Source organism: Haplochromis burtoni, unplaced genomic scaffold, assembly GCF_018398535.1.
Source record: "Haplochromis burtoni strain Fernald_Lab_line unplaced genomic scaffold, NCSU_Asbu1 Contig_4, whole genome shotgun sequence".
NCBI classification, from domain to species: Eukaryota; Metazoa; Chordata; class Actinopteri; order Cichliformes; family Cichlidae; genus Haplochromis; species Haplochromis burtoni.
Genome location: NW_024582365.1, coordinates 3,188,347 through 3,204,223, shown reverse-complemented (window position 1 = coordinate 3,204,223; position 15,877 = coordinate 3,188,347). Strand labels below are relative to the sequence as shown.

General features: G+C 38.7%; 1 protein-coding gene across 1 annotated transcript; it reads right to left on the bottom strand.

Moving 5' to 3' along the window:
• Nucleotides 1-1,024: 1,024 nt before the first annotated feature.
• Nucleotides 1,025-13,981, bottom strand: LOC121814577 (zinc finger protein 280C-like; the record flags this gene model as incomplete). Its single annotated transcript, XM_042221200.1, is given in 17 exon segments — nucleotides 1,025-1,046; nucleotides 1,141-1,256; nucleotides 1,340-1,408; nucleotides 1,521-1,661; nucleotides 2,926-3,155; nucleotides 3,243-3,377; nucleotides 3,813-3,959; nucleotides 4,050-4,150; nucleotides 4,243-4,400; nucleotides 7,644-7,831; nucleotides 7,987-8,093; nucleotides 8,195-8,269; nucleotides 8,806-9,027; nucleotides 9,149-9,248; nucleotides 9,351-9,559; nucleotides 10,647-10,771; nucleotides 13,825-13,981. Coding segments are annotated over 16 exon segments (2,138 nt in total), but the record flags the coding sequence as incomplete, so codon positions are not given.
• Nucleotides 13,982-15,877: the final 1,896 nt, after the last annotated feature.

The following is a 15,877-nucleotide window of genomic DNA, read 5'->3' as shown; positions in this document are numbered from 1 at the left end:
CTTTTCGCTTTATATCCTGATTGAAAGCCTAGACTCGCGCACACGCACGCGCGTGAACAGTCACACGCACGCGCGCACACAAATTACAATGGAACAGCCCAATACAGCCATCGTGACAGTCTGGTTGCATATTCAAAAATTCATTAAAAATCATTCTTAAAAGTTGATGCCAAGCTTTCAACACAATCCTCTTCTCGGACACCTACTTTACCTCTGGGCCATTTTTTACCCAGATTTACTGTAATATTACTCAGAAATCACAGTAAACTCATATTCAGTGCAATACAGTCAATGCACTACAATTATGTTTATTTCAAAAATTCAACATCCCTCCTTCTGACACCTACTGTACCTGTGTGCCAAGTTTCATCCAGATTTACTGTAAAATTCCTCAGAAATTAAGGAAAATTTATTCATGCAATACAGTCAATACAATAGAATTATGTCAATTTTCAAAAATTCATTAAAAATCATCCTGAGTAGTTGATGTCCAACTTTCAACAGATTCCTTCTCTGGGACACCTACTGTACCTGTGTGCCAAGTTTCATCCAGATTTACTGTAGAATTCCTCAGAAATTAAAGGGTACTTATATTCAATCAATACAGTCAATACAATATGAATTATGGTCAAATTTTCAAAATTCATTAAAAATCATCCTGAGTAGTTGATGTCAACTTTCAACACATCCCCCCTCTGGGACACCTACTGTACCTGTGTGCCAAGTTTCATCCAGATTTACTGTAGAATTCCTCATTTTTTCGCCCTGTTTTTTTTTTTTTTTTTTTGTTTTTTTTTCTTTTTTGTTTTTTGTTTTTTTTTTTGTTGTTCTTTTTTGTCTTATTTTTTTTTGTTTTTTTTGTTTTTTTTTTTTTTTTTGATAACTTTTCATGAAAGCAAACTAATAAATTGAAAAGAGTGGGGCCCCTTTAAAGTATTTAGTGCATTTTCTTTAGGTCTTCAGTGTGTTTCAGAGATTCACTACAAATCACAACATGTAAATGTTGGGAGCGGTTTCTACTCACACACGATCTTTGGCTTTCATATCTGCTGGGTTAAAAACAAGAAACAACTTTTTCAAGCAACGTGTGAAACTAAACACTGGCCATGACTCCAGCAGTAGTGAAAGACAAACACAAACCTTTCTCAGCTATGACTTTGCATACGTGATTCGGCCGATCGTTTAAATGTTTGGTCATCAGGTCGCCACGTGATGCATCGACGAGAAGGTCACAGTTGAGACAAACCAACGTGAACCTGAAAACAGAAGAAGAAATTGTATTACTATTTTAACTCAGATTTACTGCCAAGTGAAAATATAACTTGAGAAGTACTCTTACTTTGAGGCCAATGAATTTTTCTTGTGATCCATTTTCAAAAATCTGTTCTTGGTGATGGTGCTGTGAAATCTGATTTTTTTTTTTTTTTTTTTTTAAAAAAAGAAAGAAAGTTTTGTCATAAAAAAAGTCAGCAGATGCTAAAAGTCACTCAAATATCAATGGAAATCAGGGTCTTGCTGACCTTATCATATGATTCCCGATAGAAACTTTGCAACTTGTGCGATATTTGCATGCGCCGCAACTGGAAACCATTGGGAAATGAGAGAAAAAGTCGTCCACGTGTGCGTTGCATTCGATGCATGTGTAAATCCCTCCGCTAGCACTGAAAACACAAAATGTAACACTTTAAGATACTGTTAATGATGATTTGAATTTCTCATTAGTATGATGCGTTAATTGTCTGCTGAGAGGTCTGTAGGTTTCTAATTGTACAGTCCGACTTGTTGTACCACTACATCATCTTATGTCTGATCTGCTTAAAAGCCCAAATAATGTGACTGAAGCCAGCAAATCGCTGTTGATTACTGAGCCTAATTAGCCAAATATCACACAAACACATTAATTTTTTTAAAGACAGAAATCCTGCTATACTCAATGTTATTTTTACTCAGCCTAATGAAGAGTGTCCAGAAAATTAATTGGAAATACGTTCATTTATTTTGTGTACTGCGGGGCTTTAATAACCTCCATTAATTTGCTCCCACCCTGCCTTGGATACCCAAGAGGTGGGGCTCCATGTTAGTGGTTGTGGTGCAATTTTAACCACATGCAAAAGACCCATTGTGTCATTAAGATAAATGATCTGCACTTTAGTGAAGACTGCAGTGTAAACATTTAATTTATTTAAAGACTACAGTCATTTTAAAGGGTCTTGATATTTAACTTCTTAATAAATTTGCATCAGCTCAAATTGTATTAAGGGCTCAACGTTTGCGACTTCACAATAGTTTAAAAGAGTCCAAATGTATTTATTTACACCACCTACAGTGGAACGCAGGAACAAGTAATCCAACAAGAGACAACTACAACTAGAGCGATTGATGCAATGATGCCATGAAAATGTCAAAAACTGATTGGTTGGAAAAAGCTGTCTTTAACAAGAAAACGAATAGCAGTCCACAAGCAGAGGAGGAACAACAGCCAACATTAGATGTTGTTTTTTTTTACACATCTGACACCGCCCCCTGGTGACAACACAGAGCTACAACAGGTAGACATGGGTCACATTAAATCCTGAAATAAGAAAGTCTGTGATGGCTTTGTCTGTGAAAAGTTTTATAATAAGGACTGCTGAGATATTGATCAGGCTGTTGGCTGTGCGAAGCAGCATAGCTGAAGCTGAAATGAGCCAAGAGTCCAGAGTGTGAACTAATCCAAGCAAATAAAGAGCGAAATCCAGAGGACCTGAATAGCTCGAGTTTCAGATCTGAAGAAATGGCTGAACCTTCGTGGCAGTTCTAATGTTATCATACCAAGTGAGGTTTTAAAAAAAGAACACTCTGAAATCTAAATTGATCTTCACTGATGTTTACATGCTGCACATCTTTAGAGTCTGCTCCTGAGTGCTGTGTGAAAAAGTTGCCAACCTGAGATTCCTGAGTGCCAGGTTGTGCTTGGACTGAGGGTTTTGCTTCTTGCTCTGAGGCATCTTTGCCTTTCCTGTTTCTGAGGTGGTTGGTTTAGACTTAGATACAGTAACATGAGGTTTTATTGGATGATTCACACTCAGACTTTCTGTACTGACAACAAAACCAGGTTGCTTAGGGGACACCGGCAGTGCAGGTGACTTTCCTGTGAGGGAAGCTCTAATGGTCACCTGCAGTGAGAACACAACACTGGATCAAATTTATATTTCTTTAACATTTAACATAATAGCACAGATCTTATTATGACTGCCTCAGACCTTTGTACCAGGAGGAAGGCCCTCCAGGGCTTTAGGCTTCCTAAAAGTCTTGTGGACATGAGTCCTGTGCTCCACTTTCTCCTTGTAGGTGAGAAAATTCAGTCTACATTTTCCACAGCGATGGATCTTTTTTTTCTGAAATGGGGGGGGCAGAAACACAAAAAAATGTGATTAATAAGTGGTTCTATGGGAGGCTAATAGCTGATATGTTTCATTTGGATTCGCTGAAAGAGTGTAACAAGTACGAAATAGACTAATTTCACTTCTATTAATAGAGTGGCAATTAATTTTTTTTGGTTCTAATTCGACCAAATTTATTGCTTTGTAGGGCAAGAGAAGCAGGTTTTATTGTGGAAGCTTTTATGTATTACACTTGTGTGCTCGGCAGACACCTAAATCAATTCAAACTTGGAGGTAATGGCAGGAACCAAAAACAACTCCAAGCCTGTAAATGTTTAAAATTTCCTGGAGAAAATCTGAATTCACTAAACTGTATTTTGCACTGCGGCAGTTAAAACTGACATCTGTTTCTGAAAGGCTTTCAAACTGAGCGTGAACTTAGCTTCATACCTGATGTTTCATGTAGTGCTGCATGTATATATGACTAGTTCTAAGAACTTTGAGACAGAAGGGACACAGCAGGTCTTTTGTGTTTTCGTGGACGCTCCTGAAATGTGTCTCCAAATCAGAGAAGAAGGAAGACCTGTAATTGCAAACCTGTGGAAGCAGTAAAACCACAAATTCAGTACTGGCCACCGATTCTCTGCACACATTAAAAGAAACTGTAACCCTAAGACGAGTGTAGACCTGGCACACATAAGGCATTTCCCCAGGTTTGTGGTTTCCCTTCATGTGCTCCAGAAGCACCTGCTCTGATTCAAACGCCAGCTCACATATCTTGCAATTGGCTAAAAGGGAAAAAAATAGAATAAAATCAGATATGGAAAATACATTTCTAACCAAAAAGCCAGAATGAGCTTCATGAATCATCGTGTTATACTTGAGGATTCAATTGGGCTGTGAGCACTCTCGATGTGGCACTGCAGCTGGAACGGGGTCATGTACTGTCGGTAGCAGTGGTGGCAGGTTGTGTGGCTTTCCCAGCTCTCGCTGTTCTGCTTTTCCAGCTCCAAGTGGTGTTTCATATGGTTCATGAACCTGCAGCGAAGAATGGAAACACACAGAGCACGGAAATGTCAACCAACTCGTTAGCATGTGGCAGCCTTTGAACAATTAGCCAGCTTTTAACTGTTATCAAGAACAGACTGCTGACGTTTATTTGAACTGACGATTCAGGCCTCAGTAAAGACCTAGAGACCACTCAGAACAGGTTGCTAAGAAAAATCGGTGTTCCCAACTGGTTCGCAAATAGTTGGTCACAAAGATGTATTCTTAGTGATTGCTTTGGTTGCTAGCATTGCTTGCTCATAAAAGATGCTAGCTTGTCTGCAAACACTAATTATTTGCAGAGTGGAACTGAACCTGTGAAAAGCATGAAGCAGGCTAGAAAGAGCAATCGCCTTCATCGAAAAAGTTTTGAAACCTTTTGGTTTTAGCGTCGAGGCACAACTGTGCTCATAAGGCAAACGGCCGTTTCTGGTTTTCATCGTGTTTTCATCTTTGTTACAGATCAGTGAGTAGTTGCTGAGTGTTTGCAGACATGACTTTTGTGCAAAGCACAGGTGACCGTGTTAATCTGCTCATTACCAAAGAAATCACAATGAGGCTTTCAGTGTAGCATCATATCATTACAACTGATATCCCCTAGCAACAGCCAGCAACCTCAAGCAACCACTCATCATCCAGTTGTTACCAAGTTACTGGAGGTTGCCAACTGGTCTCTAGCCCTGTGTGATTGAAACCTTAGAAAGTATGAAATGGATGCATTTACCCGTATTTATTCATTCTAGCCCAAACCACCTGCTGCTGGAATGCAAAATTAATCTTAATAATTGCTTTTCATACTTTGACTAATGTTTTCATATAATTTCAACTTTTTCCCCCCCCATTCATGTCTTATTATATTTGTTGCACCTGTAATATTGAATCCTGAATCCTAAGAAACAAAAGGTGGAGTGAGTAAACTAAGAGTAACATTTTTTTTTTAATTAATTTAAAAAAAAAGTTCATTTCAGGTTATAAACGAAAGGAAGTGTTTCTATAATTGTTCACAAATATACTTTATATGATGAACAGGTGTTCTGACTTTACAGTTCAGTTTTTGCTCATTATTAACCCTGTTTTAAATGTATTTAAATTGGTTAAATTTAACCCATAACAAAAATATATTTTCAAGATATTAGTGTTGGTACTACTGATTGAAAATTTTGGCAGGCCACTTATATATTTGTTGAATAGTTAAAGATCAGCTTAAACCTGTTGAGATCAGCTACAGTGCATGCTAACTGAACTTACTCCACATCTGTATACTGCTGGTTGTCTAAGCCCTACATTTTCAAAGCTGCTACATTAAAGAATTAATTTATAAGCCAGAAACTATTAGGTGAGCTATTACTTTACATTTAAGTGTATTTTCCACACAGCCCTTCCATTCATTCATCATAAAAATGTTTGCGTTTGGTCAGCACAAACAGCTCAAGGTTGAATAAATAAATACACAAGTGCAGACTTGAACAAATTTGATCACGATTTATCTTTAAAGAGAAAATAGGTGCACTAAAACAGCATCAACTTTAGCTTTGTGGGGGAAAAATTAAATATTCATGGCCTGTGTACATGCACCGGATCCAGGTCCCAAAGGTTTTTAAGATGAATGAAGCGCTCTGCTCACGCTTCACTTTCTAAGCATGTATAATGGCTGCTATAATATCAGCAATTACACAAAGATTTTTGTTTTGCTTAATGATACAGTGCCCCACGGCTGCACTGAGCACCTCCTCAGCTACCTGCCACTGCTGCCCTGACGAGGCATGGCCCATTTTTCAGCCTGCACATTCTGCTACCTCAGCTCCCCTAATAGAAATTTTTATGTGGCTGATCTCTGACCTCCGCTGTGAGAGTGTGGTTGCAGTACACATGTGTTCTCCCATTAAAAGCAGCTTACAGAAGCTTTTTTTGCCCCACTGTTCTGAAGCAAAGTTATTTAATCAAAGGAGCACTTCTTACGCCACCTAAACTAGCAGTCATTTTTCATCTCTACGCCCATGAGGGAAAATGGTCAGATACTGTCATCCATCTGAGACAAAAGCTGCAGTTAGGGCAGAGGCAGATAACCTCCCTCCCCATCCTCTCTTTTGTTTTATTGGCACTAGACACAAAGTCCTTGAAAACTTAGTTTGGTTTTTGAACATTATATGTGTAGACAAAACAAGTCAAACACTACAGCACTGTCTATAAACACCATAAATATTCACTAATACTTTATTCAAATCCATGTTAGAGTTGCAAAAGGCAGATGGTTTTGCCTTTACTCCCCTTCATGAAGGGAATGTTGATTTCAAAATATAATTCCCACAAATTAACAATATCATTGGAGTTTAGATCAGTATCCGTACGCCTTCCTATTACTGTGCAAAACAGAATACTAAAGTTGAATAATTACTACTAGACCAACCTGCCTATTTATTACTGTAATACAATCAGATGTTCCCCAGCAGAAAGCGATTAGCCTGGTTATGAGGTGAGCAGCCACCTGTAAGCCGAGCTGCTCAGACTTCCTTAAAGCAGGAAGCCCAATTACTACTATAAAACAATAACACGACGACCCAATCTAATGGATATTTGGAGCAAATATATGCTGGTTAATTTCTATTTAGTGACAAGAAAAACACACACAAAAACAAACCAATATTTGTAAATATATAGTACATTATATCCTCCTGAGACCCAGCCTATTCATTTTTTCCTCTATTTTGGACATTTGTTTTCTTTCTATATCTTTTGACTTGTTTGAGCTACCCTTACTAGGTGCCGATGTGCTCACAGAGGACATGCTGGCCTTTCCAACGATATCTCATATGTTTGGGTGGCTTCTTTGAGCTCGAAAGAGGCAGGAAATCATAAAATCAATTTCCTCAGTTCTCAGGAGGATATTATGCATATTAATATAGTGGCATATGTACCAATCAAGGAGTGAGGTCTGATTTAGACTTTTGGGGAATCTTTGTAGAGCTTTTCATGTAACTTGCGCAAGTGGCCGAAGTCATTGCTGACATTTATGGATGTGCACCATTCATTATGCTTTAATTACTGTGTATTTGCGTCCTGTTGTTTTACATGTGGTGCCAGCCAATAGGAACCAATAAAATAATGTAAATAATTCAAACTTACAAAGGCAAAATGCTGAAATCAGCAAGAAGTCTGCACTCTTTGTGGGAAAAATGACAATTCATAAAGAAAAATTATGGCTATCTACTTAAGAATGAAAGCTAATTTTCCTACCTGATATTATTCTTGAGAACTTTTAAGCAGCTCTGGCACTTAAAGGTGGTGTTGGTCTTCTGTGCCTCCTTCTTTTGCACGTCTCCCTCAAAGTTACCGTAATAGAAATCTGCGACCAGCATGATGCGCTTGTTTGAGTTCGTGTTCAGGGCCGCTGGAGCTGTGCTTCCTCCGTTGGCACGGCAGTTCTGACATAAACGGATTAAACATATTAATGTTTCATGGAAACCAACACACGAATGATTGTTTGCTAAAACTGACGGCTTTTAAAAACATTATTTTATATAATTATTTCATATAATCCCATTTGACAATAACATATTCTTACCAGAGTTTTACTCACCATCATGTGATATTTTAGAGCTTCCTCTGTGAGAATTTCTTCTTGACAATTGGGACACTTTCTCTTTACCATGCCATTTTCCACTCTGATGACTACTTTTTGTGGTGCTACAGAAAAGGAACTGAAGGTTAAACTTAATAAAATACAGCAGGAACTTGGATTAGAATCTTTTTGAGTTTAAAAGAAAAAAATTGTCAATAAAACTTACACAAGTCAGGCTTTGATTTTTTTGCTACGTTGTCCATTTCCTGTGGTGCCAGTCCTCGTTTCAGTAAGCTCTGATCTGTACCGAAATGTAAAACAATTGACAATTGAGATAATTGAGCTGCCTGAGGCTAAAAACACAGTTTTTTTTTTGTCACAGTTCCACATTTTTATCCCTAGACTCTACAATAAACATACACTAGAGGTATACACAGCAAGAGGTTGTGAAGAGGTATATTGTTTTCTTTACTTTTTCATCTTTGTGGTCTTGCTACTTAATTTCACTGTGCAAGCAACTGTATACTGACAATAAAAGTTATATGTTCTAAGTTCTACAAGAGTAGCTTCACATGATTCATAGATCAAAATAATCCAACAATTCCTGCGCTTTCTGAACCAATTCATTTTAACCTCCTCCCCCCTTAAAGTTGACTTTTTTCTATTTCACTGCTCTTCATTAAGGTGTGAGCTAGAGCTTTTGACTAATAAAGACTATTTGCACAAATACAGACCTCATTATCTGAAACTTAATATGAGGAACCACCACTACAAAACATGTACACGTGGCAGAAAAAAAATCAGGAAAAGCAAAATAGCTAACTTTTAGAGCCTTACCTCTGCTATTGGTGTCCTTTGCAGACATAGAAAAGGTCTGAAGAGGTTGTGAGGTGGATCTGTTTGGTTGAAGCTGACTAGGCTGTGTTGAGTATACAGCAGGACTCTGGACATTTGACAGTGTCACAACATTGTTGCTAATTTGTTGCACCTGTGGCCTGTGGACAGCGCCAGGTATGACTGTGGCTGGAGAGACCTGCTGAAAAATCTGCTGCTGACCAGCTGTAAGCAACAGGATACGCACTTGGCATTGCAAGACTCAAACTAAAGAAAATAAACAAACAAAATGTAATGCAATGAAGATTTACTCACAAAAGGATTACTATATTAAACTGAGATTTACCTGGAATGATTGTAATTGATGGTCTTGGGGGATACGCGGCCCCAAAAGAGGCAATAAAGTCACTGCTATTTGTTAACTGTGGAGAAGTGACAATAAAGCCCTGAAAAAACAAACAAAAATCACCCTTATCAGCTTCTGTTCCTTCTGCCTGCTCTTATCATTTAGTTTTTTGGTATTTAGAAACACTTAAATGCAAAAATACCTGATTATTGACAATAACAGGCTGTGGAGTTACTGTTGTCAGACTGGTTGGTACAATACTCTTTGTTTTCCCAGGTATATTCAATGGCAGCACTATTGGTGAGGGGACCACAGCAGGCTGAGGAGGGGGGCACTTTACTTCTTGTTTTGCTGCACTTTTCCTTTGAGGAGTCGGAGGGTTAGAAGGCTTTCCATCCTTCTGGTTATTCGCTGTGAGAACATTAAGGGGGGCAAAAATAGGCAATTCAACAACAACAACAACCAGAAACAAAGTCAAAGCATTGAAAACTTAGAATTTTAGCAGGCAATATGTGCAACTTGCTGGACAACAAGTAAAAACCCTAGAAAAAAAACTTCTGTAATGAGCTGCAATTGACTAAAAATAGCGAGTTACAGAAAATTAAATGTACACTATTTCTCCTCTGGATGCTGGGACAATATAGGGACATTTATACATCCGAACTGTGTTTGGTACAACTTGCAGTTTGTGGGTTTCTCTGCCTACAGTTTATAATGCACTATCCAATCAGTTCCGCAGTATGTGGGTGAATCTGAGCAGAGAGTATAACCCTGTACACAGTTCAACAATTTATCCTGCTACTTCAATCTGCAGTAACATCATCAACAAACCCCATCGACTCAGTTCTACTGGCAGTCATACGTGGCAGCCATAACATTACCACCATCATGTTTGACAGATGATGTGATATGCTTCAGATCACGAGTCAAAGAACTGCATCTATTCGTGACAGCTTTTTTTCCCCATTGTAGGCTTTGTCAATGACACATTTACTTCCTCATAACTTCACTAGATGGTGTACAGGGTGGCGTACTGAGCCAAAAATTTACAGACATTGTCACTGCCTCCTTCCAGAAAACACGACCCAATTATTTAAAAAAACTGAATCTTGTATGCCTGATGGCATAAATGAGTACTATAGAGTAAACTAAAACAATCTAGCAGGACAAACAGCTCTACATGTCAGAGACAATATTTGATCTGGTGCCAGAAATTTCTTTGAAAGGACTTTTATCCTGTCTCCAAATGGTTAAAAGTGGACATTTAGTTATCCTATATTTACAAGTGCATATTAAGAACTGGGCGATACTGTGTGGATGTTCCCGAATATTTAACAAACTAATCTGGATCTGGGCACAGGGAAGCTCTCCAGGGAAATTTCAGCTTTGGTGGAGGAATCCAGTCTGTTTTTGTATTATCATACATTCATTGGTGCCATTAAAGTTTTAACAATAAAATAAGACGTTTTTATATTTCTAAAAATGTGGTGTAACATACAGAGCACTCCAACAAAGATGGGCTCATCGTCATCATCTTCTATCAAGTGAACTTCAGGAACTTGTTTCTGCCACGGCTCCAGCTCCTCCTCTACACACTCCATAAAAAGTTCAGACATTGTGGACCTACAACAGAAAAACATTAAAGTTACTGCTTCAGCAAACAACACACGTATCTCCCATCAGCCACTTTGAGATGAAATAAGAAACACAGATATCACTGATGGTGGCCCACTTAGGTACAGATCCTTGGATGATCTAATTATTGAAAGAAAAAAACAAACAAAAATGGTGTTCCCAAAGTATTTCACGATAAACTGTCGAAACAGGCATTTGATCTTTACCTGTGATTACTTTTTCTGATTATGCCTATTAAAAAAGTAACGATAAGAATTGCTGCAGCAAATGCATGGAAAACGGGTTACTGGGAGAAATTCGATTCAGGTGTGCAATCTGAGCATCCGGTGCCTGAGTCTGCACCAAAAAACTGCAAAATCTGCATTTGGCATACAGCTGGTCAGCACTCGGTTCTACAAGAATAAACAAGCTGAGCATAAAATAAATGACCCCTGATGAGGGCTTTACTAGCTGGAGTGGGGCTGCTTTTAGTAGAACTGATAATCGATTACTCAACATGTTAAGTAGCTAGATTTCTTAAACTTAATAAGAAGAGACTTTGTGTATTCAAACGGATTTCCTTGAATTTAGATTAGAAATTGATTATAAACTGGTGGTATACTCAGATGCTACCATTTGACATGGCATCTTGGGGTTATGCCACAGCGTTTTAAGGGTGATGCCACGACCTATCCCGGGTTTTTGAGACGGTGCCATTACATACCTCGTCCAAACAGCTGAGCTGCCACAGCTGTGTGCTTGTGGGTGTGTGTTTTTTTTAATAATGTCTTTACTGTGGCTTTTTTGAAATACTGGAATGTCACAATGTATAGTGGTTGTCTGGAAATGTTTTTAGGTTGGCCATGGTTTGGAATGAGTCAGAAAAGTCAGAATTATTTTTTCTCAGAATTCTGGAAAAGAAGAAAAAAAAAAAGACGTGCTCCCTCCCCCCCCCCCCCCCAGTGGGGCCCTAATCCTCTTCGTAAGGACCCTGATAACAAACTAGCTCAATACTTCAGTTTAACAGCAATCAAACAAAAAGCTAAGAAAACACCCAAATCACGAATCAAAGAAAATAACATAGTTCAGACAAATGACTTCATCTGGTTTGGTTTTAAACAATTCTGACTTATCCTCTCCAAATGCCTTGGCAGTGTGCGGCACCACCCCAAAATGCCACGGAATCATCTCCATATGCTACAGCATCACCCCAAACGCCGCAACAGATTGAGGTATTAGTCTAAGCAGCCATGGCATCACCCCTAAATGACATGGTAAGCCTCCACCATGGGTGCCACAGTTAGAGGCTGATGCCACAATTTGATCCAGCCCTCAAATTGCATGGCATTTCATTGCATCTGAGGGTGCCACAATAAGGGGCCGATGCCATAATTTGAACCAGCCACTGGCGCATAAACACAGGTACCTAAATATTATACAGTATGTAATTAGTCATTTGACACCGGACGTGAAGAAAAGCAAACTTTGTAGCTTATCCATCCACCGCCGTTTATTTCTACAATAAATCTCCAGAAGTATTAAAATATGCAGATAAACTGTTAACTTAGTGAGTTAGTTAGTCTGATACAAGACTGGTTAAATTATACAGCTTTTTTTTTTACATGGAAGCAATACCTGCAGCAAACAGGGGTGAGTCTAAAGGGGGGTATGGGGTGCACGAGACCATACTTATTCCAAGGCTTTCATAACATTTTTCAGACTAAAAGTGAAATAATATAAAATATTTTATTCATTAAATTGCATTAATGTTTAAAAATAAAAGCTTTCTTCACAAGCCAATTAAAATGTAAAAGGGCCATTAAACTCTGAGCCACTGACCTGAGGGTTGTTAGGTCAGACACAGAATTATTATTAATATGAATTAACATCTGCAACATCATGTCTTTTTTCAGCTGCATTAAAACTTGCCTCCTATTTTAGAAAGCCTTCTAAGAAGACAGAGTAAAGGTAAGACGTGGATTTTTTTTTAATCTTTTTGATATTTATTATTTCTCGTTAATAATACAAAAGTATTTCTTATTCGATTACTTGATTAATTGATGGAATAATCGATATACTACTCCATTCTGAAAATAATCAATAGCTGCAGCCCTAATGGCATCACTTTCACTTCATGGCGCACAATGTTTGGCCAGTTTGTTTAGATTTTTATTTATTTATTTTTGCTTTGAATACATGACTTAAACATGCTTCAGGTTATTTTCAACCTGGAAAAATCTCATTAGTGGGTACCATTACCGTTTTTTTACCCTACAGTACAAACCCCTGATTATTTACAGTGATTATTGGTGAACAGGATTTAAACTGGGTCTCAGTGCTTTGGTTTTTTGTGTTGTGGAGACCCTAAAAGGAGCTTTTATAAACTGAAGGTTTTACAAAGCTGTGTAATTGACGTTAAGGCTGTGACAACACTGCCTGCTGGTGTAGCTGTGCTCAGTTTCTATTGTATAATAGTCATACTAATGCCTCGCGTTTTAATGCATTACTTATTTGGGCCTGAACGCTTTTATAGCGACAAACAACTAACTGAAATTGCATGCACAAATGCACAAAGGTCTTTAATTTTAAGCTAGCTCACCTCAGTGCACATTTCATAAACACGTGAAAACAGGTACAGTAAATGAAGACATTATTGTGTGCTACATTCAACAACAGAACAGCTAACGTCATGTTAGCCTAGCTCCCTCATAGCGAGCCGTTAATGTCGTTGACGTTAATGTCTCTTTTCACTAGCGGCAGAGCTAATGCTAAGGTCCAGTTTTCTAGTGCTGCTCCTGCTCTTCGGCCGCTGCAGTCTGCCACAATATTAGAGCATTAAATGCAAAATCAGATTTTAGAGCTGCGGCACAGTGTACTGTCAGATCATTGTATCATTATTTTGCAAGAGTAACCGGTCATCGAGCAAAGCCTCATAACATTAGCCAGAATCTGTTAGCATGCACACATTTTCTGGGACAAAGCCTGCACCGGTAGGACGTGTGCTTAAACACAACTCTTTCACTGCCAGCTCGCAGTTTAGGGGAAAAGCTGTGTCTACATACCAGTTTCGGCACAGTCCTTGAGCTGAGGACGGCGGATTTCAGAAAGAGCGGGTGCACATCACACACACCAAGGGATGTATCGCTGCCCAAAGGCGGCGGAAAAGCTCGGCGTGTGCGGACCAATACCCGGTGCTCCTCGCTGGGAACTTCCTTTCAGTGATGTACTGCTTCCTGGTCTCGCCATCAGTTCTCTCCACCTGCAAAGGAATAACCAGCTCAGCAAGACACATTTGCACACATTAAATAAACATTTGTTTAGGTCTGCATTTTTATTCAGTCATTACTTTTAGATATATTTCTAAGTAATCAAGGGATGTGTAGATAATTAAAATAAAACAACATATACTTTGTCTCCCAGTTAGGAAATTCCTATGCAACATGACAAGACAAATATCTTAATGAGGTAAAAACTAAAGTAAAAAATATACACAGTAAATGATGTCAGATGACATTAAAAGACCCTTAAATCTTCGTGCCATGAGGTCAACAAGGTGCAGGAAACATTCCTCAGTGATTGTGGTCCATATTGGCGTGTTATCCTCCTGGAAGCAGCCGTCAAAAAAACCGGTACATGGACATGGTCAGCAACTATACTCAAGCAGGCTGTGGGATTAAGCAATGCTCAGCTGTAGCTAAGTTTCCCAATGTGTGGTAAGAAAATATCCCTCACATGGTTACACCACCATCAACAGCCTGAACCACTGATCAAGGCAATATGGATTCATACTATTTACACCATCTGAATATCGCAGTGGAAATGGAGTCTCAATGGACCAGGCACCATTTTTCTAATCTTCTATTGTGCAGTTTTGGTGAGCCCATGTGAACTGTCTCAGTTAACTGTTTTTACCTGGTAGGAGTGGCACTCGGTGTGGTCTTCTGCTGCCGTGACCCATCTGCTGCAAGGTTTGACATGTTGTGCATTTAAAAATGCTATTCTACATACTTTAGTTGTCAGTTTATTGACTTTGCAGCTCATGGTGCAGCTGCTGTGATGGGAAGGAGAGGAACAGTCACACTCGTATTTTCTCTAATTTATATGTTCAAAAGTTTACATACAAACTTAAATATATACACAAACTCCCTTAAATCTGTTAATAGGTGGTGCTGAAGGTTCTACAATGTCTTTTATCTTGGCAAGGCCGAGACCTATTAACTTCTTGTTAGTGGCATTAGAAATAAGTGCATACAAACTTCTAATGACATCTGTAAGTGTATTTAACTACTACTACAAGCTGTCTTTAAAGCTGTTTTGTAATGGAAAAGTAATTATTCATCAAAATAATTCACAGAAACAAACAAGATTACCCGTTATTACCTGAAGAAACATTTTTTGACAAGCCCTGAATTACCTCTGAGTAATTAATGGTACATAGACTGCACCACACCTGCCATCTGCTCCTGCAGCTCTCACTGCAGTTGTTTCAGATCGTTAGATTAAAAACAGATCTGCTGATAGAATCAAGTGATGCATGATGCACACAGCATAATAAAGCATAAAATAACGCTCTGTTTATCAAGTCAAGTCAAGTCAAGAAAGCTCTTTAATATATTCTTATCCACTGTGATCTCCATCTGCTCAAAACTGCAAATGATAAAATACAGTGATGACACAAAATGACACATGTCGACTCTTTGAGAGATTACAGATCTTGTAGGTGCAGCAGGGAAAGCAAATGATCAATAAAACACCGCATTTTCCAATTTATAGCCAGTTACATCATTCTGAAACAGCTGCGCCGATCAGATCTTAGCCAACAGGCAGAGGCTGTCCAGACAGTTAGGTACTGAATACGGATACTTTGCATGACTCGCAGTTTATAATGTTACTTATTTATCGCACGCTGGGTCTAGATGCAGACCTTCTGTTCATGTACCGTCGGAAATAAGGCCTTTTTAATGCTTTTCCCTTAAAGAAACTTTTTTCTGATTGGCTACCTCTTTCATCAGCAACTGGGAGGGGCTTCCGTGATCCTGACCATATTATGGTTATGCCTTCTGTGACGTTTTACAGAGCCAAGATTTGGGGAAACAACAACAACAACAAGAACAA